This window comes from Myiozetetes cayanensis, unplaced genomic scaffold (genome assembly GCF_022539395.1).
Source record: "Myiozetetes cayanensis isolate MyiCay16 unplaced genomic scaffold, myiCay2020 scf7, whole genome shotgun sequence".
Taxonomy (NCBI): Eukaryota; Metazoa; Chordata; class Aves; order Passeriformes; family Tyrannidae; genus Myiozetetes; species Myiozetetes cayanensis.
The window spans coordinates 23,732,568-23,757,792 of NW_026087964.1; the positions used below are offsets into that span (position 1 = coordinate 23,732,568).

Here is a 25,225-nt window from a genome sequence, read left to right on the forward strand (position 1 = left end):
GACTGATTTTTATTCTGTTCAGTTTTAGCTTTTCTCAGAAACGTTGACAAGGTCAGTGGTGTGCCTTAACTAGGTACAGCTCAGTCACGCAATTCTGTGTATATTCCACCAAGACATCTCACCATCTGCATGCAAAACTTGTTCTGTTAAGACACTTCAGAAGCAGTCAGCCCAGGTGGTGAAACATTCTCTGAAGCCACTTAAAATGCAGTGATTCCATTAAATGAAATAAAAAGCAAGCATCAGCAGTCTTGTCATCTGTAAGAATACAGGTACTTGACATTCAGAAGCATGCTGTGTAAAAACCAAAACAACCAACATCAATGCTCAGCCTTAGTCTGGCTCCAGCTGAAGTCAAAGAAAGTTGAATGGAAGCAAAATCAGCTAGGGAGTTTATTTTATGTAAAATATAAACATGTTAACAGGAGAAAATACTGTTTTCTTATGTTACAACCTTAATAACCAACATGAGTTTTTTCTTACAGTTCTGCAGGTAGCACAGGGTTTAATTACATGTACATGATGATTAAAAAGAGCAGATATTTTGACTGTACACATACACTGTGTATTGTATGCTTTACTAGAAATTTAGTATTTTTATGTCTCCAATTGTATGCCTAGTAATTTTACTTTCTCTTATTCCATTTAAAAAACTACCATAAAATATTTAAGTAGTTTTATTATGACTGCATCATTTTGACAAGATAGAGAGGGACTATATATTTACAAACAGATACACACATTCAAAGCCTCTGAAAAAACAGCCCTTTCCATATTTCTTCCCCTTCATACAGTATGTGGTGACTTTACTCCTAAAGCATCAGGGTAAGTTATGGAGCTAGTGTTAAGTCTTCTTTAACAAAAGCCACTGAAGCTAGAAAATTGTGTCCAGGAAACTCACTGGAACCTGTAACCTGTAATATCAGCTGCCCTGATATTGTTCTTGCTGTTAGAATGATAACTGAGAGAGGACTAGGAAACAATTTAGTATGTAAACACAGTCTGTCTTGGGACATTTGCGAACATGAACAGGATTGTAAATACAAAGCTGATGTTTAAGCTCAGACTCTTTAAGGAATGTTTATCTATTAATGAGGTTTTGGGGAGCGGGAACAGCAGGGTTGCAAATATTCATTAAGTATCCACTGCAGCAGGCAAGATGTTTTGGTGAACTGCAAGGTGTCTTCACAAATGTTTTGCTCCTGCTGCCTTGGAACCCCTGGGAGAAGGGTTAGGATTATCTTGAGAATAGACCACCAACTTCAGCTGGGTACAAGCAGAGGATTGGGAAGCTGCATGCCAGTCTATCTTCTACAGAAAAGTCACTTACTCTTTCATATTCATACATACAGTAAAGTTGCAACTTGCAACAGCCTTCATCAGAAGCATTAGCCTGTTAAACTGACTGCTGTGAATGGCACACATAAGTTAATTTATTTTACATTGTACAGTAGCCCCAGTCTTGATAACCAAATGAAGCAGAATTTATTAAAGAACTATAGCAACTCTGAGATCATGAATAAAGGGAGTTATTTGCAGTTTCATATTAAATCATTCAGGCAAAGCCAGCAAACAAACCTCCCAGGGTGGATAAAGAATCATTAGTATGTAAAATGGTGTGAGTTTAGCCCAGATGGTCCCATCAGGTGGGCACATAGCTCCTGATAGGTGTTATTTGACCCTGTATGCAAAAGGAGTGTGTTATCGGAATAAATCTGATAGACAGGTTCAAGCAATCTCTTTGAAGTAATGTGTGTTAACTGGAAAGAAATTAAAAGGGTGTCTGTTGAGGCTTGCCATAGGCTATTTACATAGTAAGTGCCATTTTAAATTGAGAAGAAACACCTCAGTATCAGAACTGATGCAACAGCAAAAAGCCCTGGTCTTTTAACTGATCAAAGAGAATACAACATCTAAAGCACTAGGAACAACCCTTGCATTAACAACACAGAAAATCAGTCACTTTCTCATATGGACGCCACAGATGTTGTCCTCTAAAAAACATTATTTTACCATAATGAGCACTTATATTACTTCATTATCTCTTTGCTTTATATGGGCCCAAGTGGAGAGAAGAAAGACACAAAAAGATTACTCTCCTTGCCAGTACTCACACAAAGGCCAAGAATAAATGTGACCTTTAAGATTATTCCTACTTGATACTCTACAGAGCACTGATAACATGGCAAGGAGAGCAATACCTTTATCATCAGCAGACCGACAGCTAACTCTGTGTTTGGTAAATGAGAATTCTCCTGTGAGAATTGGAGCTTTTCTAAATTCTAGTCATTGATAACTGCATCACAGATTAAAGTACTATGGTCATTATCAGATGGGTTAGCAGGCAGGATGCAAAAAAGGCTGTAAAAAGTGCACTGTGAGTGCAACTTGCCAGGTACATACTGCTCTGTGTAGCAGACACATAGTAAATACTGCGTCCTTGGTTGAGTATGAACAAATATGTATCAAAACACTTAAGCTTCCCAAATTTACAATGCAACTCACACTACAAACCTAAAAATGGAAATTGTAGCTAGAGACATTGGATCACAAACAAACAGTTGCAAAAATAGTAAGACAAAGGCAAAATACTAAGCTGATTGGAATTTCACAAGATTGATGTTGTTGCTTAAAGTGCTTAGGTTGATTACCTTTTAAGAAACCAAAGTACATAAAAATTTAAACAAAACAGATAATATTAACCACATAAGTTATTATAGAAATACAACAACAGACAAAAAAAGAAAAATAAATTAAAACAAACACTGATAAAAGGTACTAGAAAAGAATAAGTACACAACCAAAACTTGTTAAAATTTCTAGTATTCCTTCAGCTGCTCATACCTGTCAGCCACAAGCAGCAAAAAAGAGACAAAACAAGAAGGGGTCTGCTGCTGAGAGGCATCAAACCTTTCAAACCTGTCAGCTGCAAATTGTCAGCTCAGGTGCTAAGTACCTGATGCTGTAATAGGTGAGTGAATGAAATGTAATGTCTGAAGATAAAAGACAGATTGTGGTAAGAGTTTAGGACCCATCATGTTACGTGAATTTCAGTTTCATTTTTTTAGGTCTTTAATAGCTTTATTAAATCTGATATGAAGGAAACACCTACTGCCTTATTTTCTTTACTCCAACTGCTAAAGGGACATGACTTTCAATACATAATCGAGTACTCTGAGGTAAGTAAATTATTAAAATAAAATTAAGAGGAGTAATTTTGGGACTTAATTTCAAAAAGGTGTTCTGCTTCATTGGTATGGCTTTTCCATCACTCCCTTCTTCTGCCTCTCTCTGTTATGTCCCCAAAGTAGAAATTACATAAAATCCTGGCAGCCTGTTCTGGGAAACATAAAAGCTGAGTTCTGAGTTCATCCTCTATGATAACTGATCAGCACTGCAGTGGTTCACTGAATTCAGTGGAAAAACAGCACAAGAAAAAAATGTTCTTTTTTCTAAGTAAGAATATACTAATCAGATTTATAAATAGACAATGCATCTTAGCAACAGTATTATGAAACAAGTGGAAAACTTCAATTGTTGTTAGGCCTAAAATACTCAGAACCTGCCACCATAAAATATAGTAATTTTAGGGAAGCACAGAATACTATTAGACATCTGTGCTAGCATTTTGTTTTTTAGCTGCTAGCTGAAAAGCTTTTATTGTCTTAGGTATTTTTCCATTCCTTCATAAGGGACTGGAAATCTATGCATAAACATAAGAGAAGAAGGATTATACTTTATTTAATCAACTAAAGTACTTTACATCATATGATTATTCCTGTGGGGATCCCAATCCTGAAAAACTTGTGTGGATGTACTTAATTTGACAGAGAAGTGTTCCTCTGTCTAGACTGGCACTATTCATACAGCTGTGATGGACAGCTTTTGCAGGACTCAAGTCAAAACGTTCAGCACACTGTAGATTGGAACCAATTTATAGAATTGTGACAGCAGTTTTTTTTAAATACAAATAAAATGCTCCTTCGTTTAGCTAGTGTTACCATGAAGTGTGTATTCCATAATTTTTCAGAGCTGACGTCAGACTGGTGCGATAGCATTGCTGAGATCTTCTCAATGGCTAGCAGGAATTTAAAATGCTTATTCTAGTAATTTTACTCTCAATAATGTACTGCAATGATCTGTATGTTTCACAGTCTAAAGCTGTCTTGCAGCTGAAGAAACCCAAAGATTATTATCCTGTACTTTAGCATTTAAATATTAATTCATACTATTAACATTTAAAAAATGAATTTTCACTTGAGTCAATTGATATACAGAAAATGTTTCCTAAAATTGAACCAATTTAAAAATTACTTTTAAGAAAAATTACTTTTCATATAAACATGAGCCCCGACGATTCAAATGATACTTTAAGAATATCTGTTTTGTTGCTTGTTTTAAAACTAAAGAATGCCTTAAGAAAGTTCAGCAATAAACTGCAAAATACAGATCTCTGGACCAGCACTGGTTAGTGCTGATCTAGAGAGTGACTTTATTTACAGTGAGGAAACCTTACCCATTTTAAAAGGCAAGTGATTATTATATTTTTATATGGAAATTCTAAATGCTTATAAATAAATCCATGAAAGAGGGATTTGCAGGTTTAGCTCTTCAGTGGAAAAGTTCCTGGGCCTCAGTGTGAGTTGAAGTCTCCCGTGAGAGATCTGTCTTCTGTGTTCGAGACAGAACATTTCATTATAACAACAACAAAAGAACAAGAGCTGCATACCAATTATGCTTGTCTTGAGCCTGCATACAAGCCTTCATTCATGTGAGTGATCTCTGTAGACCACTACTATTATTCACCTAAGTATCTAAGGTTACATTCTATGTCTGTTTTCTTGCATTGGTATAATAACATGATAAATCACAAATAAGGTTAGCTGAAAAGTCCACTTCTGTCTCTCACTCAGTGTAAAGTGCTACATTGCCTTAATTTACAAAATAGTCACTGATAAATCTAACTGAACTTCAAACGATGTTATTGCAGAAACTATTACTTCATATTCACCATTATTTAACAAAAGATATTTCACATTCACAGTAGAGTACAATGAAAAACGTTATTCTCTTTCCTGCAGAGGACTAAAGTATGAGATGTAGCTGCACTTCGAAAGCCATTTCGTGAAATCGAGTGTCAGCCATAAAGTGGCAGGCAGGCTTCTTAAAGAATAGGACCAAAAGGAACATTGTGTAAATAATACACAATGAGTGAATGAAATGTAACAGGTAGAAATAAGTTTTGTGAGATGAGAATGTTTTCTTATAAATACTAGAACCAACTGTCATTCCCCATGAAGACAAGAATGTTTTTGCTGTTGACATCATTGGAATAGGACTTTTACTACTGAAGTTCAAGAATTCTATAATGGAGTGAAAGTGCCAGAGCGAGCAAGGTAGTTACCCAGTGTTACCACTGACTCAAGCCATTACTGATCCCTTCTCATACCCTACTGATACTTTCTTCTACATTCATTCTTTGCCAAATTCCAGTATACGACTTTCGAAATTTTATTAGCCAGTGCATAACTAGTGCCAGCCAAATTCACCCAGTAAAATCACAAACTAAGCCCTTTGTACTAAGCCTTCTAATGTTTTCGAAATCAACACTCCAGAGTCCTATCTGTTTCTGTGGTGATAAAATGTTGTCAAACATGACCAAAATGTTAGAGATGATATATACATGATAGTATGTAAACTAGTGGTTGTTATACATTATGTTTCTGATAAATGGACTCTGTCTTGAGAAATGAAAATGGGACCTACAGATATTCATAAAATTGCAGGATAAAGCTGTGTCTTATGTACAAACAAGTGCTTATTTAAATGGACTGGGTGATTTCAGTCCTGATGGATATTTTACAGTGTGACAAGTGTTGCAATCTTTGCAAACTCAATTAAGTAAACAATCTATGATCTAATTCTAAAAAGAAAAGCTCAATCTCTATAAATGTAATTTATCTCTGTATCATATATGTCATCTCACTCCCTTTATTCCAAAGCTTTGCAAGTTCTGAAATCTCACCTCAACTGTACTATTTCATGATAAACAAAGTGACTGAAAATACAGAATTATTTAGCTCCAGTATAATTGAAGTCCCTCTACGTGAATTTTAGGCCTGAGGTTACACACTGAAAGTTTAAACAACCCAAAGTTTAAATGATTTTGGAAGAATAGCTTTTCTGCAGCAGAGTAAAAAAATCCCCTATACAACCACAACTCCAATCATCATGAAATAGATTTTTTTTCATTACACTTAAAATGGAGTATATGTAAGGAAGAATATCAAGGAATGCTTTGTAAATCAACACACCCCAAAACCATTTAGAAAGTTTTAAATAATTTTCCTCTAAACGTAATGAACACTTCCATATAAAATACTACTCTAGCTGGATTGGGTGTAACAGTTGACATCCAAATCTTATTATCTGTTAAATGTTAGTCCATATAAATTCCACTAAAATCTGACTGCAATTAGCTCTTCAATCAGACATAAAAACTACAAACAACCCCCCTCTCCCTAAAACAAAGTTTTGCATGTCAAAAATGGACGGTTATAGGCAATATCACATAGCCCATTTAGTAGGAGACAGAGTGTATCGTTGTTCAACCATTCCAGATGTGGTCAGTGTAAAAGTCAGTTCAGGAGAGCCATCACCTTCATTTGTGTGCAGCATCTTTGTGTGCAATTATCACAGTTTGCCAAGTCACTCTCTTGACTGATAGAATAAAATATAGCCAGACTCAGAATTTTTTGATATGTCAGAGGTCAGACCGTAGAATTCTTCGATAGCTTGAGCATCTATTTTCTGCAAAATAAAGAACTTTTTTTTATATGCTGTTAGATAAAAGAAATACCGAACACAGACTAAATGACTGTATGAACAGAAAACATGAATTCAGTTATTTGTTGTTTTGGGGTAGCAATTAGCAAATTCTATTTGCAGTTTAAGCAGTAAAAGGGTAATGTTCAGAGTCTGAGCCCTTCTGATATCATTTATGGAAATCCATAGGCTTGTTTATTGCACTGCACCTAAATCAATTAGGCTTTTACCAATAGCAGAAACTCCTTGGAATGCAGTAGTGAACACTGTTAAAACATATAAACATGACCATGTGATCCCATCCTTCTGAAATATCCAGAAAACCTCCTCAAGATATGCCCCATCCAATATCCCAGTGCTTACTTTCCTTACCCCCTGGGAAATCAGACTAAAGACCTTGGTTTTTCCAAGGTGACACAACGACATGAAGGGTTCAAATAAGATTGAATTGCAGAATGCTTAACTAAATCTGTAAAGCTGTGGGACAGATACAGCTCTTAATTTACATTTAGGCAATCCTAGATCAACTACAGAATTCAGACTTTCTTATAAACTCCCAATTGTTCAAAATTTAAAATTTTACAGCAATGTTAGCTTTACCTAGTCCAATTTTGCCAATTGACAGGTTTTAATGAATTAAATTGATTTTATTAGATACAGAAAACATTCCAAATTAAACCCTTGAAATCTGATATTAGAAGCATTTGATGTTGCTCTGAAATAAAATGATACCCCCTGATATTGACAGAGCACAAGCTACAAGATTAACAATTTTGTTTACAATATTGTTTCCCAGCAGAGTTGAGCTAAGTATCACATTATAACCACACTGTGGGTTTGCAGACTAGTAATCTCTACCCAGATGTGGATCAGAATTTTAAGCCCAAATAGAGAAGAAAACATAAGTACACAAGTTGTGCTCATGACCTTCAGCATACTGACCTCTACAATGTCGTCATCAAACAAGAGCCAAAATCCATGACTTTTCACAATAGTAATATAATGTCCCCGATTCGGTCCACTAGAAAGCAAAACAAAACCCCAAACCAGCAAATATTAGAAAATACTGTTGAGTCCATTTTGATAAGTCACATTTCTTTATGTAACAGAATGTTGTGAAAAACATGGTAAACCCACCCCCAGTGGTACAGTAGACATTTCATCTCTTCAACTATTTATTGTCTTGTTGCAATTTTGCCAACTGAAAGCTAAAGGTGTTGTTTTCATCTGTGCCAGAACCATTTGCAAAATAACCTATAGAACACTTAACAGGTTGCTCATGGCAAGCATCAACCATTGCAAATATTTTAAAAACATTACAAACCAAATGTAAGTGGGACAATTGTTTGGTGTCAACCATGAATATTTAGTTACATATAATCTTTGAGAAGAGAAAGAACAAGTCATATTCCTAGAGTGCCAAGGATTCTTCTGTTTGTTTGATATTTGACAATACCCCTTTTGTGAGAAGCTTTATTAAAGCTATAATTTTCATTGCCTTGACAGGAGATCAAGATGTTCTGTTGTGGGGCCTCACATGCTAGCATATTCTGGCCCTCACAGAGTCCTGGCTCACAGGCTGTCTAAGTGCATGAGGAAGGAGGTGGTTCATTAATTTAAGCCAAACTTGTGACCTGTGGAGAGCTGAGAAACTATTTCTTAAACAAGTACAGATTTACTATGAGGGAGGGTGGCTAGAAGTTTCAGCCTGAGACATATGCAAGCCAGCATAGCTGTCGGGTTTAAGGCCTCCCTTTCACTCCCCCCACATTTTGTCAGGCATGCCTATGCCCTTGGCAAATATCTGGCAATAGTTTGTGATAAACATGAAAGTCTATTACCTTCCACAGTGAACAACAACAGCTACCAAGTCGTACATCCGATCTAAGTTGACAGCATCGCCAGATGTGTTGAAGAGACGTAACTCCAGAGGAAACACTACACGATAAGACAGCTTAGTATACCTGTGCAATTGTTCCATATACTTGAATCTCTTGAGGTGTAAGGCAAGAATCATTGGCAGTTTTTTTACTCTCATCCTGTGAAAACAATGAAGTGCATACGGTAAGCACCTGACCTGTTCAAAGCCATTCTCTCTTTCCTTAATAAGCAAATGTGTTATAAAAGCACTTTATAAGTAATAATAGTCAACCAGCAGAAGCTTCTGGACTAAGACACGTGCCTTTAAGTCTGTCTGCAGGTTCTCTGGCCAATACAGAGAATGCAGCTGGGATGTAAGGCTTCTAGCTATCTAAATAAAATAAATATCAAGGAGAAGGTTTGTCAGAACCCAGGAGGGGCATGGTGAAACAGTCAGCTTTTTGCTTACCTCTTCTGTGCCTCTTGTTTACTGCAGCAAGTTTCACAGTAGTACTTCTGTTCACTACATAATGTCTCTGTGTTACTGAAGTCTCTGTAAATAAACACAATTATCAGTTCTTAAAGGATCTGAATACATTTGCCCCACTTGGGCTGATGAGCTGGAATGTGGCACTTGAGGATATGGTTTGGGGCCATTATATTAGTGTTAGACCAACCAGTTGGACTGGATAATCTTGCAGGTCTCTTCTAACCTTAATGATTCTGTGAGCTAACACTGTAAATGGTAAGTTGCCTGCTATGGCAATTACGTCTGTGAAAGCTGGAAAAATATGCAAATACTTGATAAGCCAAGGGACATTACCCTATATGTACCACATCCATTTTGCTCTTTTGTTTCCTTGTCTTCTAATTTCATCTGTTACCCTATTCTACCAAAGCAGGTGAGGCACAATCATGGAATTTAATGGCACTAATAACTCACTCATTCAGGACATATTAATTCATTTTTTAATGCTACGAACAGAACTGGTGGCATATTTATAAGCAGTAACTCTTTCCTTGGAGGAAGGGAGGTATGCAGGTGAGAATTAGATGCTTTTGCTGCTCTCTGCAACTGCAACTTCAGTAGGTCTTTCAGTTGTGAGTTTTCAGCATGGTACTTCTAACAGATGTTGAACAGTTAAAAACAACAGCTGATTGACTGGAGTTCATGCAAGGTACACGTGCAAGAGCCACAGGCTTGCCAAACTCTTCTCTAGACTTGCACAGTTTCAAGGTATGTCTCTCTCCTGTTCTGTTAACAGTCCAATCTGCATTCTGTTTATATATTATTTTAACAAGAGAAGGAAATTTTTAAATACACTTGCTCAAGATATACTAACTTATTCACTGACCATGGGGTTAGGGTTAGGATTGACCCCATGCTTCCACAGTACATGGAAGCCTCTTTGCAGCCTTCCTCTAAAGCCTCTATGCTACAGTGTGAAACATGCTTTCTAATGTTTGTATGCATAAATAATATGAATTTTCTGTTTAAAGAGATGAGACAATTCTTGGTGTAATATAAATGCACAGTTAAAAGTCAGGATCAAATTGACTGGTAAACTTTGCAACTCCTAGTAGAAATAAAAATAATGGGTATGTGCTATATTTGTAATTGGACTTCTGTTGCTTTAGGCCCAACTGTCTACCCTGTGGATTTAGACTACACCAGAGGCTTGTATTCTTCAGACATCTTGAGCCCACTAGGACCTTTCAGATTTTGAAAAACTACAGAGATAAAAGAACATTCTGTAGTGGCAAAGAAATTCATTCTACTTAAATGTTACCTTGCACAGTTTTTCTATATTTTATCTTTTCAATGCAGTAGCACTTCAAGCTGTTAAGACACAGCAAAGCAGTTGTTAAAAAAAACCAGGAAGCAGCAAAGTTTCCAAAAAGTGTAATAACTTGGATGTTCCTATTGAAAGAAACCACAAAACCACTTATATTTTGTTTAATAATGCATAGTACGAGACAGCAACGAGAGGAAATCCATATTCTAACAGAATATGTTTTCTAAGCAGGAGTAGAAATGCTGCTAGTGTAAAACACAATCAGAATAGATCACAGGTGATGACTCTCCTTCTGTTCAATCTGTAAATAGCAGCTTGTACCTCCCACCAGAATAAAAATAACCAAGATTTTACTTTCCTTTATTTCCAAAAAGTACAATGGGTAAACTTCAAAATGCATGTCATGCTGTTGGAATAAAGGCAGATACTACACTTGGATGCATAAATAAACTTTTAGGGCATCCATTCTTCTCAGGATTGTGCAGATCTCTGCTGGAATATTGTGCCTACTTTTAGGCAGCTGCACTTCAAGAAAGATGTAGTTCAAGAGAGGGGTTCAATTGGAGAGAATGCCAAAGAGTAATGAACATGAGCAGAGATCTAGAGAAGATAGCCTGAGAAGGAAAAGTTAAATGACCTTAGTTTAAATTGAAAAGAAAGTAATTACATTCTTCCTGCATGCAAAAGGCTACTGCTAAGAGGAAGGGGACAAGTCCTGGTTTATTTCCAGAGTACAGAGGATAAGTGAAAATAAGCCTGAGCTAAACCAGGGAAGATTCATTTCAAACAGCAGAAAAAACTTCTTAGTGGTAAGGTCAGGAAGGACTAGGGTAGGCAATCAAGTTACTACTGCTAACAAGAGTAAGAATAGGTCTGATGTGGAGATAGGAGCTAACCTCTTGGGGTCACTTTCAACTGCACCCTTCACCTGTGGGTTGTGGTAGTGCAGACGCAGTTCTTCCGCATCTTAAGCTACAACCACTGTCTGTTCAGTAGTAGAAATGCTGTTGGTACTTTTCTAAAGTACTCTGCCTTTGCACAAAATGGTCTTTCCAAACAAAACATTTCCAAGAAGCTTAACAATCACGAAATAAAATTAAAAAAATGGAGAAAGCTGAAGGGCAGATGGTAACTTATGTACAGCAGCAGTTTCTAACAAGTTCACCAGACTCAACTGTAAGAAAAAGTCAGAGCTCAGTCTTCAGTAACTGTATAACACAGAACCAAATAACAGCTCAGGTTAGAAAGGACTTCAGATGATGCACACTTCAGCCTCCTTGCATCAGTGTAATTTCAAATTGACTTGGAACACCGTAGCGAAAGGTAAGTAATGCTGACAAATTCAAAGTAGTGACTACAGTGAGGAACCAAAGTGTTCAACCAAAAGCCTGTAGTACAATACTAATTCAGCCGTTGGTGACTATGAACAGACAAAGAGACTACGAGAGAAACAGAGAAAATAATGCACTGCTTTCCAAAGCCACTCTTCAGTTTTCTCACTTTTTACAATGTGGCTAGTTAGTGCAGGTTGGCCTACTTGAGGGCTATGATCTGCTACAGTATCCTACAAGAGACAGAACAAGAGACCAAACAGAAACTGAGAAGGTAAAAACGTACTGGACTTAGCACTTTAAAATGTAACAGATGTTACTTAGTACAGTTGTAATATTCACAGAGAAATAACTGCTCTCTAACTCAGGAAATGGTTAGTACCTCACATGATTTCTCTTTCTGTAACTCTCAGCTTGGGACAAAATGCCTGGCAATCCTTCCTAGGTGTTCCAGAATAACTGATAAATGCAATTTCAACCTTGGTAGCTATTTTGGAGTTTGAAAGAGTTTGATCAATTGATAATCATTAGCTTAGAGCAGCAACATGTTGTCTTAAATATAGATGATGGTTTATTCTATCAGTGTCAAAATTCTGGATATTTTAAATCTCTCAGAATGGTCAACCATGCATGTCTGAAAATTATTTTGATTCTAAAGTATGTTTTAGCAGTCAAGAGTGTACTAGGAGCAGAACTGAAAGTTTAGAATAAAATATTTCTCCACATAATTTTAGAATGAGACAAAGAATAAGAAATTTTTAATAGAAAGTTAGAGTTTTGAAATCTTTTGCCCTCTAGGGACCCTAGCACTCATTCTGCAAAGCACACTTAACTTTTAACATACACACAAATCCTAATCAACAAAGCACTTGAGTAGAAGCTTAAAAACAAGCACACTTAAAACTCTTTCTAGACAATTATTTTTCTGCAGCAATTCTTCTAGATGACAAGGCAATCAACTATTTTTCCCAAGAGATGATTTTTTTTCTATTTCAAACACACACATTGAAAGTGAGTAAAACAAAGTACATTAATGTATATTTTGTCATTAGAGGAAACATCCAGTTAAATGTATTTTTCTTCTGCTTAAGAAAATTTCGAACCCAAATGTTACTCTAATTTTCTCTACCAATTACACCTGGAAATTTTAGCAGCTAGACAGAATTCTCTGCCAAAAAGATCCATTCATTTACCTTAGACAGTGTGTAATCGACGTGTTCTGCTCCACATCAACAGAAAGGTCAAGAAAATCTTCATCTTTGCTACTAACCTGTTGCAAAAAATACACATGTAAAACAGAGATACCATACATCTAAATGCTGTTTATATCTTCAGAAAATGCTAAAGGACAGAGCAATTTCTAAAATAATAAATTACACTAAAATTATTAATTTCAATGCTTTTAGGTTTTTTTTCTAGTTCATTGTGACTATATTTATTAGTAATTCTACCAGTCCTGCTTTCATATAATTTAACTTCTGTCTGTTCCACTTATCCAATCCCACCAACAATGGGCCAGTGATGACAGCCTATTGTTCACTAAATGATGGTGGACCACCATCCCCTGTATTAGCTGTGATTGGTGCATTACATTATGTTCACTAGTTATGTAATGCAGTCTACTTTCTTTTTAACTGGAATTTTGTTTACCCTTTGTATATGATATTACACTATATAATCGCAGTTTATTCCTACATAATTTTTTCCACTATAAAGGATGTAGTGAAGATATTTTCCCAATATGCATCTGTCAAGAAATGCCGTATTTATCTGTGTCATTTTTTCTCTCCGATGAGCATTCAGAAGGCTGGGTTTATATTTTTGGTTGACACAGCTGCACTGAACATTTTTTCTGGACAATACTTTTGATTAAAAAACAATAAAGATCAAATGTAAAAATGATGAAGTGATAATATTTTGCAAAATCATTTTGATATTACCAATCTCTTTTTTTAGACAGAATAAGAGAAGAAAAAGTAAAATGAGGTTATATTTTAAAAAAATAAGCCCAGGTATTTTCAGAATGACAGATCTTGATTTTTGCCTTGAAAATTATTTTTTACTAAGAGGGTTTAATCTTGAAGGTGAAGTAACATTAACAAAAACCATCACGCAAATGAATAATCCTTGTAATACTTAACTGAGTCAAAAGACTGCAGAGTTACTGCACATGAATTCAGTCATACTCACAACAATCAATTTTGTTTATAAAATGTCACATGAACACTTCATATTTTGCTGCATTTCCTTTGAATAACTAAATCAGATGGTGCGATAATGAAGTTCAAATCAAGAACTTCCATGAGGGGTTGAATTCATCATTCTGGCAGAAGTCACTCATGCTCAGATTTTTGAAATTCCATGAATGTCAAAGTTTTTGCAATGCTATGGATGTGCCACTTTCAGCTCATATTTGTGTTATATCAGAGATCCTACAAGCTCGGTGAATACAGCCCATATCAGACCTGAATCCAGAGGAACATCTTTAGCAGGATGAATTTGTCATTATCGAAGATGTACACAGGCATAATGCACACCCTACTGAAATGAACAGCTAATCCTTCCTGAGACATGAGTTGACCCACAGGGGACAGGAAGCCACAAAATTGGCAGCAGTCAACTGCAGTATAAATATACAGCTAAAATTTGAAAGATAAAGCAACAAAGCTTCAGAGAACATTGTGTCCCTGCAGCTGGAACGAGAGTTCTGTCAGATACACTGCGTATCACGAAAGAGGTTAAATACTCGAAAAATCTTTGGCAAGTATAGTGTTTCATCTCATCTCAACGTCAAAAAAGCTAGGAATTTTGTTATTGATTTCAGCATATAAAACATTTACTGGAAGGAAAGACAAGTGACTTAGAGCTAGAATAATACAGACTACAACTAAAGGCAGCTGGAAAACTAGATTCAAACCGCACTCTTTATAAGTGACAATAAGAACTGCTGGAATCTGAATGATTCTTCATGCAGTGCTTATGAATATTTTAGCAAAGGACCATCTTTTAATCTGTTTTACTATTTCCAAAAGATTTCAATAATCCAAGAAAAACAAACTGGAAAAGTATCCTAAGTAGTATACAGTATTTCTGCATTCAGAGGAACCTACAGACAAGCTTTCCTGCAGCAATACCTAGCATTATATTTTCCATAAACCTTGGTCACCTTGAATTACAAGTAGGGAATTGTGCAGTTTTGCTGTTACCTAAGGACCCATCCCCACTTCACTACAGTTTGTCTGAGTAAACACTAGATATTGATTTAGAATTAGGCCACCACCATTTAAAGAAGCTTGTCAGTTAAACAAGAATTCTACCCTTTCATTTAGTTTAGCTTGCTTTTATTACCTGGATTTTTAAAATTGAAATAGGTTAAATAATTAATTTTTGATATATCTCTCATGTTTTCAGTTATGCAAGCTTGTTCCAAACTTGTTTCAACACCTTTTTTCACACTGACTATCATTGTATCTCTTCTCCCCACTCCCTTCCTCTGACACAAGTCCCCGAAAAAGTCAATTTTTTTTGGAATACAGAGCTATTCTTTATGATTAGAAATATCAGTATATGTTCTTTTACACATCTGGTAGGACCTGGGTAGAGTTTATCTCACCTAACTTCAGTTGTCTAAAGATACTTAACCTCAGCTTGCCACCTGAAGGTACATTCTCTGGGCACCTTCTCCCATCTTACCACAGCTAATCTAAAGTTATATTCTCTTTAGAGGAAGCCTATAGATGCAGTACTGATCTGAGCAAAACCACAGTATTCTTAGACCAGACCAGTTTGCTGGCCCAGTTCACAGCACTGCTGTACCAACACCTGGTACCAACAACAGCTTGGTAATGCCATGGAGCCGGGATGAGCTGTATGCAGCAAAATACCTGATGCTGCTAAAAACTTTGTTTCTTGAAACAACCTAGAGACAGATGGAGAGAGTTTCCTGCAGAAGCTCCTTTATAATGTCCATCATCTACAGAAGGTGTTGAGAAAACTAGTTCATCCTTGACTCCTATCAACTTTGCTTTACCAGGCACAGGCTAGGTGAGGTTAATTCCAACCTTTTGGAAGATCAGTGTCGCTGTTCTCTCCAAACCAGATTTTTTTCCTGTCTGTGTTAGTCTTTCATATAGCAACACCACAGGGGCAATTTTTTAAAATATTCCTTTTCTCTTTCAATAGGAGCATGTGATTGAAAACCACAGAAATTAACAGCAGATCTGCAATCAGGTCCCCTAACTAAAACTAATTTTTAGTTATACTTCAAACATAAGAGATTCCAAACTGACATCAACTTCTAGAAAATATTAGAGAGATAAAAGAAAACATACAAGTTTGTTAATAATGAACTGTCTGTATACTAGTCACTTTTTAAGACTGAATTCACACAAATTCATCTTTACATTTTCCTTATTCATTAAATATGATGTGAATACCTTCCCTCAAAGTTGCAGTAATAAGAAAGGGTATTGATTCACTAGCAAGCAAGAATTTTAACTGTAGAGATATGTATTATGATAGCAAAACCTGACATATGTTAGCCAAATAATGCTTAGAAAAATAAATTTTTAGAAAAGAATATACTCACTTCAAGAGGTAAATTCTACAGGAATATCCACAATTCTCAGATGTCTGAAAAGATTCGTATATTTATATGTATATAAAATGTATCTATCTATTAATGGGCAACAACAACAACAACAACAAAAAATCTAACCCAATGCTTACGGTTTCACAGTTCAAACATCTAGTTTCGTTAGTCAGTGTTCCCTGAAAAATCTCATGCACCCAGGTGAGTTCTTGTTTATTGTTTTCTTCAGCTTCATTCATGTTGCCATTTTTCAGTTTCCCATTTTGCTTTTCCTGCTTCTTCTCCTCCTGCAAAATGTCTGCAATGGTGTTGAGCAGGTAATTTAAAAATTCATGTGCATCCTGCTGCATGTAGTTGTCAAAGAGATCTGTGAAGAAGAGAGTCAAGATTTGCACAGCATAATATATCCTTTTCTTCAAGAAAGAAAATTATTTTTTTTTCCAAATTCATGTACTGGTCCATGTTCAGCAAAGTGTAGAATCATGCCAAAGAGGAGAAGTTTTGCAGCTAATCATCCTGGCTTCAGTGAAGGTACTTTGGGGGAAAGCTTCAGCTCACCTAACTTTAACTGTCTAGAAGGTTATACTTGTTGGAGCTGGTTGTGTAGGCTCCCATTACAGTCAATGAAGAAAGCAAGAGGCTGACTCATCCTAAATTAATTCCTTACACTAGATGCCTAACTTTAGGCAGCACTGACTCCCATCCATATATTCCAAGTCCCTCAGACACTCAGGGACATCACAGAGTTTTGACAGTAAGACACCTAGCTGGGAAAACCAAAGACATTAGATGCTGACACATGCTGGTGTACTGTGTCTGGCCAGGATGGAGTTACCTTTCCCATACCTCAGCCCATGGGGTGCTGTGCTTCCTACGTAGCAGCTAAAAAGGTCTTGATAATGGACCAGTGGTTTACCTGATGCTGAGCATCAAGGCTGTCTCTCCAACTCTCCTCCTCCCCAAAGGCTGGTAGGCTGGGTGTAGGAAAGAGTCTGGGAAGGGGACACAGCTGAGGCAGGTGATCCAAACTGGCCAAAGTGATATTCTATGCCATGAGAGCAATAAAATATAAGAGAAATATGGAAAAGACAGTGGGGGCAGGGGTGGGCATTCATTATTAAGAAATATGTCTTCCAAAGAAACTCCTATGCATGCTAAGGCTCTGCTTCCCAGGGAGGGGCTCGGAATCATTTGCTGACAGGAGGTAGAGAATAAATCTCCTTTGGTTTTACTTTCCTTCCACATGCAATTTAGCTCAAATTACAGGGTTTTTTTATTTTATTTTCTCCCTCTGCCCTGCTTAGATGGTGAGTGAGAGACAGGCTTGGTGGGCACCTGGCAGTCAGTCAAGGTTAACACACCTCAAGTAGTAATAACACCATCTAATAAAGCTAATTTTTTACACATAAGTCTGATGAGCAGAGGCTTGTCCTCTTTAATAAATGCTCAAAGGAGGAGAAGAAAATATCCCAGTGGTGATTTAGTACAGACTTCTCCAGTGAAGGCTTAACTTGGACACCATGTCGAAGAAAAAAGAATCTGTGTTCCCAGAAATGTGTATTTTTATCCCCCTCCTCCTGAAAAAACTCACATGGATTTCCTCAGAAAATAATGTACAGGACCTTCAGCTTTGTAGTGTCTAGCCTGGACACATAAACAGATTAATACACACTGAATCCGACCCTAATTTAAAAAAGCTGAAAACATAAGATCCAGCCTTTAAAAGTGATCCCCAACAGTGTGAGGGCATTTATCACTAGATGACTGAGAGTTAACTTTGTCACAATTTCAAAAGTCTGCTCTGAAATGAACAGTCTGCCCATTTATATGCTGTCACCAGGAAGCAATTTCTTCCAGGTGTTTGACTTGTACTTAGTCTCTTCATTCAAAGCTCCTCTGTTTCTAAGCATACCACCCACACTGATATGAATCTAGGCCAAAATGGAGCGGTGTGGCAGGCTTCTCTACCTCAAGATGTTCCTCATGTCCCGTAGAAAGAACTACTACAAGATTAGGCATATACTGTTGCCAGCCTGATGCTCAAAAGGTGTCTGATGCTTCACAGAGTAAGACTGTGTCCACCACTCCTGAGAACAAGAGCAGTAGTTGATGTGCAGTTGACGGAACACTCCACACACATCCAGTTATTTATCCTCCAGAGCGTTCTGCAGTAGCAGTGCTTGTAGCACTCCTAGGCCACACAGTTTCTATACTGCCAACTGCCCTCAATGTTTCTATCTGCCACTAAAAGAAGAATTTAAAGATTACAGCAGAGTGTCACCCTGTTCATAGTCCCGGCTCACTGTACAGTACAGTCTGTCCCACCATGCTGTGAAAACATTAATTCATATACCTCTGGGAACATATGAAACCTAGTATGGTTATTTCAAGTATAATATTGTGTACACAGATACTAAAATATTAATATCAAAACCCCACAAGCAAATCTAACCTGCACATCTGATTATTATGATCCCCATGCCCAATATTTATTTATACTTTTCTGATCAACGCCTGAATGCCTTAGAGGATTCCAGGTTTTTATACTTACCGTTCTCTTTTCGTAACCTTGATATGAACTTCTTTGGTGGAATAACTCCAACTTTTTTCTTCTGAGTAGCAATACTGTGGAAAAGATCTGCCAGGCAAGTCAAGAGATTTTCCTTCTTTTTCTGTTGGGCCTTGTATGATAACACATTTTCCCGAAATGGCCGGCAAAAATACAACGCCTGCAGCACGGAGTTACAGTAGCAGGTGTTCCCAAACTGCCAAATAAAAATAAAAACAAGCTTAATTCCTCTGTGTCACAATAAAATTAATTGCTTCATTCAACTTCTGTGTCACAAAACAGCCATTTTTCCATGTAGTTGCTACAGAAATATATTTCCACACCCATCCATAACACTTCACAGAAAAAACTATATTGTTCTAAATTAACTAGGATACAAAGTAAAGGTTTCCACTTGCAAGAGATATATTTATTGTAATGGATTTCATTAAGTTTGTTTCAATACAGTAATATACTCTTCCTAGGCTCTATCTTACTTCTAAGTAGTAGCATGACTAATGTTTTCAATGGAAAGAATTACTATATCTGTATTATTTATATGGGAATAAACAAGTGATTCTCACTCATTCTCTCCTTAGTCACATAAAAAAGCTCCTCCCAAGAGTCTCCAATGCAGAATGCTGTACCTAAGCTTATACATACTTCCATCACTTCCTCCCTGCCATTTCACAGCTAAAGTAGACTTTTAACTTTATTAAAGCGTAAATTCTAATCCCTGGAAACATTCATAGAACAGTAAACTGTTCTCTCTGGGGGCGTATGAATCTGTCTTCAAACATCTGATACAGTTCTGCAACCTACTTAGTCTAAAATCAGAACCTGAGCAGCTTTGTTTTTTTTAAAATAAAAGACAATCCTACCTTAGAATAAGATTTATAAGAGTCAGGGAGAGAGAAAACCAAACCAAACCAAACCAAGAAACAAAGCAAAGTTCAGGTAACATCAGAGCCATAGTTCTGTATATGGTTTACCTACTGAAAATGGTACTTACATTAACCAATCCGAAGTAGTGTTCATTGATTGGAAACTGCTCTGGGCCAATGTCTTTTTCCAGAGCAGAGGCATTGGTGCCCTATACAAATAATAATAATAAAAAAAAATTATTTAGAATAGTAAGATTATAAAATAAAATTATGGGCAGTATCAAGACAGAATTTTTTCTTTCAGCTACGATTAAGCTAACTCTGTCTTACCAATAGGCAAACACAACAGTCTCATGAGGCAATAAAAATATTTGCAAATCTAGGTAGCAGAGTTGGCCCAGTATGGACCCTCTAGTAATGGCTTATTAGAAATGAATAGGTCACAACAACAGTTGTTCTTCCCATACTTAACTCCCTCTTAATTTTACCATGTACATGGACATCTGAATCCCATTACTCACTTGCCTCATAAAGATACCTGTTGATCTTAGCACAAGCCTGAAAGTTATCTTGGCTAACCAGTTCCTAGATGTAAGGTAGGTTTTCTAAACAGTACTGAAACTCCTCTGAATCCCTTTTAATTCATCATCAACCTGTAACAATACTTGGGCTTCATGTTGGTACACAGTTACAGTAACAACACCACAAAAGTTAAAAGTAAGTAATATACCTGTCATTTTGTCCTATCTAGCATCAAAGGGCACAAAACCCAAGCAGTGTTATATCTCTTGGTCACTGCCTCAGTGTGGCAAGTTGTGTTCAGCTGTATCTTCAATAGCAAAGTTGTTTAGGTAACTACTGATCTGTGAAGTACAGCCGTTAATTTTGTATGTTACCTGTAGTTTTGTTATATTAAAACACTCATTTTTAAACAAGTTTAAAGCACTAAGCAAGCAAACTACATTGCTACCAAATGTGTAATTACTCCTACCCACTCTGTAAGCCTGGCTGCATCCTCTTGAGATCCTCCCTTCAGATACTTATAGACATTAATAAGTTCCCCTCTCAGTGGTCTCTTCTTCAGAATAGGTCTCCCTCAGCCTCATAAGAGAGATGTTGCAGTCCTCTTATCATCTTTGTTGCCCTCCTGGATGTGCTCCAGGTGCTCCGTGTCTCTCTTGTCCTGAGGAGCCTAAAACTGGACACAACACTCCAGATGTGGCCTCACTAAGGCGGAGTAGAAGGGTAGGACCACTCTTGACCTGCTGTTAATGCTCTTCCTAATGCACCCCAGGATACCATTGGCCATCCTGGCCACCAGGGCCACTGCTGGTTCATGTACAGCTTGTTGTCCACCAGAACCCCCACGTCCTTCTCCACAGAGCTGCTTTCCAGCAGATCAGCCCCCAGCCTGTACTGGTGCCTGGGGTTATCCTTCCTCAGGTGCAGGACCCTGCATTTGCCTTTGATGAATTTCAGACAGTTCTCTGCCCATTTATCCTACCTGTCAAGGTCCTTCTGAAGGGTCACACAGCCCTTTGGGGTATTGGCCACTCCTTCCAGCTTTGTGTCATTAGAAAATTTGCTGAGAAGGCATCTGCTCCTTATCCAAGTCACTGATGGAAAAGTTAAACAATACTGAGGCCAGTATTGAACCCTGTTTGACACCAGTAGTGACAGGCCTGCAACTAGACCCCATGTCACTGATAACAATTCTCTGGGATCTGCTGATCAGCCAATTCTTAATCCACCTCACTGTCCACTCATCCAGTCCACACTTCCTGAATTTGCCTATAAGGACATTGTGAGAGACTGTGCAAAAAACCTTGCTGATGTTATGGTAGGCATTTTCTCAGACTTCATCAGCTAAAATTTTCAAAGCAACTGGTAATCAGATTCAGTAATTCTGATGACCCTTACCCATCTTCTCCCTAGAGCCTTATTTGTATTTCCTTACTGCACCTACCATCACTACTGCTTGGTATACTAGATTATTGTTTCATGGCAACTCATTAAAAGAAGATTATTTTAGTCAACAGAATCAGCAGTGTGAAACTCAGCATGGATGCACTTTGGGAAATTACAAGGCTTTAAAGTAAAACATCTCCTTTAAGTTGGTAGGTTCCAGAAAAGCTCCAAAGATTTTGTATTTCACATCCCTTTCTCAGATCTTTTTCCATTTTTCCCCTTTCTCCCACACACAAAGAGCTCATGGTCATACACTGTATGTTTTCACCAGACCCTGCCAAGCGTCAGTGAGAAACCTGGAAAAAAGGAATGATTGATACAAAGCAATTATTGGCTACCTTTCAATAGAGATGACAATGTGATAATTATGTAAGTCCCATATGAAGATTAGTTTCATTGCTAGGAAAATCAGCCTTGCCAAAGATGCACAGATTCAGCAAAGCATCCGACATCCCAAGAGAGAGGAAACTGATAGACATTTTGCCTGTCTGTTATAAGCAGTGAAGCAAACAGCCACTCTTACTCTCAAAACCTTGTCTGATAAAAGAAAGACATGACTACAGAAGATTAATGCAACTTTTGAAAAAACCATCTTCATATTACTACTCACTGTACAGCATTCAGATCAAAGCAAAGGTTTCCTTTGATTACACTTTTAGCATTACAATCAACTTCCCTAACGTAAGAATGAACTGAGTGTTTTTCCAGTTTTGTAGGAAGTATTCTCCACACTGAAATAAATTTTCCCTCTGTAGTTCATTGAAAATACTATCTCTAAAAAGTAACCTCCAATTCTTTAGACTTGTTAGACAAGTAGAATGCAAGTGCTCTGCTAATTTGTTGCTCTTACTGTACTCATTTGCTTTTCCTCCAAGGCCAGGATATCCTACTGCAGAGGATGCCAGATGGTCTGACAAATCCTTTCTAGCATCTAAACTTCCTCATAAATATTGTGAGAAAGAGCAAGAAACAGGATTTACCAAACAAAATTATCACTGAAAACCCCAAAAATTCATGATGTGCACTAACTGATCTTCATATAAAAATTCTACATTGCATGGAAATTTCCAAAATACACACCGTTGAAACAACATATGCTTAGTAACAGCTCATCATGCAGCTTTACCTCTCCAAAACCAGGCCTTGGCTGTTGCAAATATAAAACAAAGCACTGTGTGCCAGTGACCCAATAAAACAGAGAGACTAAATTCAATCTTTGGATGACATAACTTCCTTGGACTTAATTAGGATTTGTGGCTTTTTATATCAAGGGCAATTTCAGTTTGGTTTATTTTAAGTTCCCCAAAAAGATACTGTTAAATTAACAGAAAAAGAAGTCTATGAAAACAGGTAAGAAGCATAGAGAACTAATACTTCAAAGAAGGATCTATTTCTTAACAGGAGAAAAAAATTTAGGCATACTACTTAGTAAACTCAAACCACGTTCCACTGCATATATATTAAATAATAATGGTACATGTTTTGCATATAAGGTGTCCTCAATAAGAAGTTGATATGATGGCAGAAGAAGGAAATTTTTCCAACCAAAGTATACCAGAAACTGTATACCCAAACCAGGTTTAAAGTGGAAAAAATATACCATTACAGGCTGGTTAAAGATGATTCAGAATTCAGTTTAAACCAACCATATAAAAAATAGAAAAAATATAGTCTGTTGAGGTTAATCAACAGCAAAAATCAATCATGACTATTTAACGTGGTTTTAAGCATGCTTGTATTTGTTTCCGCTCCCAGCAAGTCACTTTGGTCACTTCTACATTGGAATCTGCTCAGAGATTTTAATTCAACTCACTCTCTTTGGTTTTACAAATGGTTTGGTGCTTCAGCTAGGAGAAATATCCTACCAGAGCTGAATCTACTGTAGTTCCATAAAACTACAGTAGACAGTAGAGTAGCAGTGTGGACACAGAGCCTGAAATGAGGAGAGGCTGCATAAGTCAATGAAGTGGTATTTGGAGTATATTGAATAAATTTATAATAAAGGAGACTGGCTCCTTCTTAAAAGAATACACTAATGAAGGAAATGCAATGAGGTGACTGTGGTAGCCAGACCTTTTGAGATTGAGAATTAGGTCAATGTGGAAACTCCTACCATGTATTCTGTGGTGCTGATGAACCTTGATTTCTCAGAAGTTTTGCCACTTAATTAGACAATTAGTATTCAGCCCTTATAAAATAGCAAAGACATACAGCTGGAGACATAGCCAAGCATGGGTCAGTTCAGGCAGAGCCAAGATTTCTACCATAGCATTGCTCCAAAAATATTCTCACCATACGATCTATATTTTTTCCTCTTGTTATTTTGCACTAGGCATTCTAAAGGATAAGACTGCAAGTTTTCTTTTCAGCTGAAATTTCTGATAATGTTGCTAAGAGTTTAATTTGCGTGTTACATCATATGAAACAGATTAAGTAAAAAACCAACCAAACAAAAAACCAAACCCTGCTGTTCCTTTACACCTTAGCAGGTAAACAAAATAAGAGTTCAGGGAGATAAAAGGCATCAGATTAGATCATTAAATCACATGTAGAAAAGTAACCTAAATACAATTATTCTGTGAAGTGAGAAATGGAATAGAGCTGAAAGATACTGTCTTCAGAAGACAGCAAATCACACTAGACTTTGTACTGTGACAGAACTATCAAAAATTGCACTAACTTTCTAGAAATATACATGTGTTTAATTTAAAGTAAATGAATGCAGTAAATTGGAACTTTTTATAAGCCACCTATTAAATGCGTATGACTACATAAACACAGAAGAAATAAGAGGAAATATCTTGTTCACAAGAAAACCTAAAAAATAAAAGAAAAAACACATAAAAAATTGAATCATGAAAACAGAAAAACAAATATATAAAGAAAAAGAGACCAAAGAAGGAAGATGGCTGGTCCATATACAGCTATGCACTAGATTTTTTTTTTCTTTTTTAGTATTCAGGGAAAGTGAGAGCAAAATGCTAGAAATGGAGTTGTTTCCTGAAGGGTGAAACTGAAGACTTAAGACAAACTAATGGTGATGTTTGGGCTGGTAGAGGAGAAATTAGAGTAAAAATAGTAGTGGCTTCAGGGCTAGGCAGTCTGAGCTTCAGGATTTTGGTAGGCACAGCATAATGGGAAGAAAGCAAAAAAGAAGATAAAGAAAGATGTGAAAGACCTCATGACCAACAAATGGCAGTAATGGATAACTCAAAAGAGAGGAGGCAACTCAAAATCCCAAATTAGCTCCCAGAAGCAACACAAAGAAAGAAGAGGAAGGGAAGAGCAAGCAATATCACAGCATGCAGCATATATGCAACTGTTTCAATAGACACATGACTTGTCTCCAGTGCTGGACTTTGGCTATCCTCAGGGACAACCTCAACTTTCAGAGGGATATGTGAGTAATGGAAATAGCTGGA

General features: G+C 37.0%; 1 protein-coding gene across 1 annotated transcript in view; it reads right to left on the reverse strand.

The window, feature by feature from the left end:
* Positions 1 to 369: 369 nt before the first annotated feature.
* Positions 370 to 25,225, reverse strand: part of USP46 (ubiquitin specific peptidase 46) — a 33,943-nt gene continuing 9,087 nt past the window's right edge. The window contains exons 2-9 of the mRNA XM_050337846.1: positions 19,964 to 20,044; positions 18,955 to 19,168; positions 16,541 to 16,770; positions 13,006 to 13,082; positions 9,155 to 9,238; positions 8,667 to 8,864; positions 7,768 to 7,846; positions 370 to 6,810 (exon numbers count right to left, since the gene is read on the reverse strand). Coding sequence (XP_050193803.1) covers positions 6,709 to 6,810; positions 7,768 to 7,846; positions 8,667 to 8,864; positions 9,155 to 9,238; positions 13,006 to 13,082; positions 16,541 to 16,770; positions 18,955 to 19,168; positions 19,964 to 20,044 — 1,065 coding nt within the window. The 3' untranslated portion in view covers positions 370 to 6,708. The remainder of the gene's footprint in view (positions 6,811 to 7,767; positions 7,847 to 8,666; positions 8,865 to 9,154; positions 9,239 to 13,005; positions 13,083 to 16,540; positions 16,771 to 18,954; positions 19,169 to 19,963; positions 20,045 to 25,225) is intronic.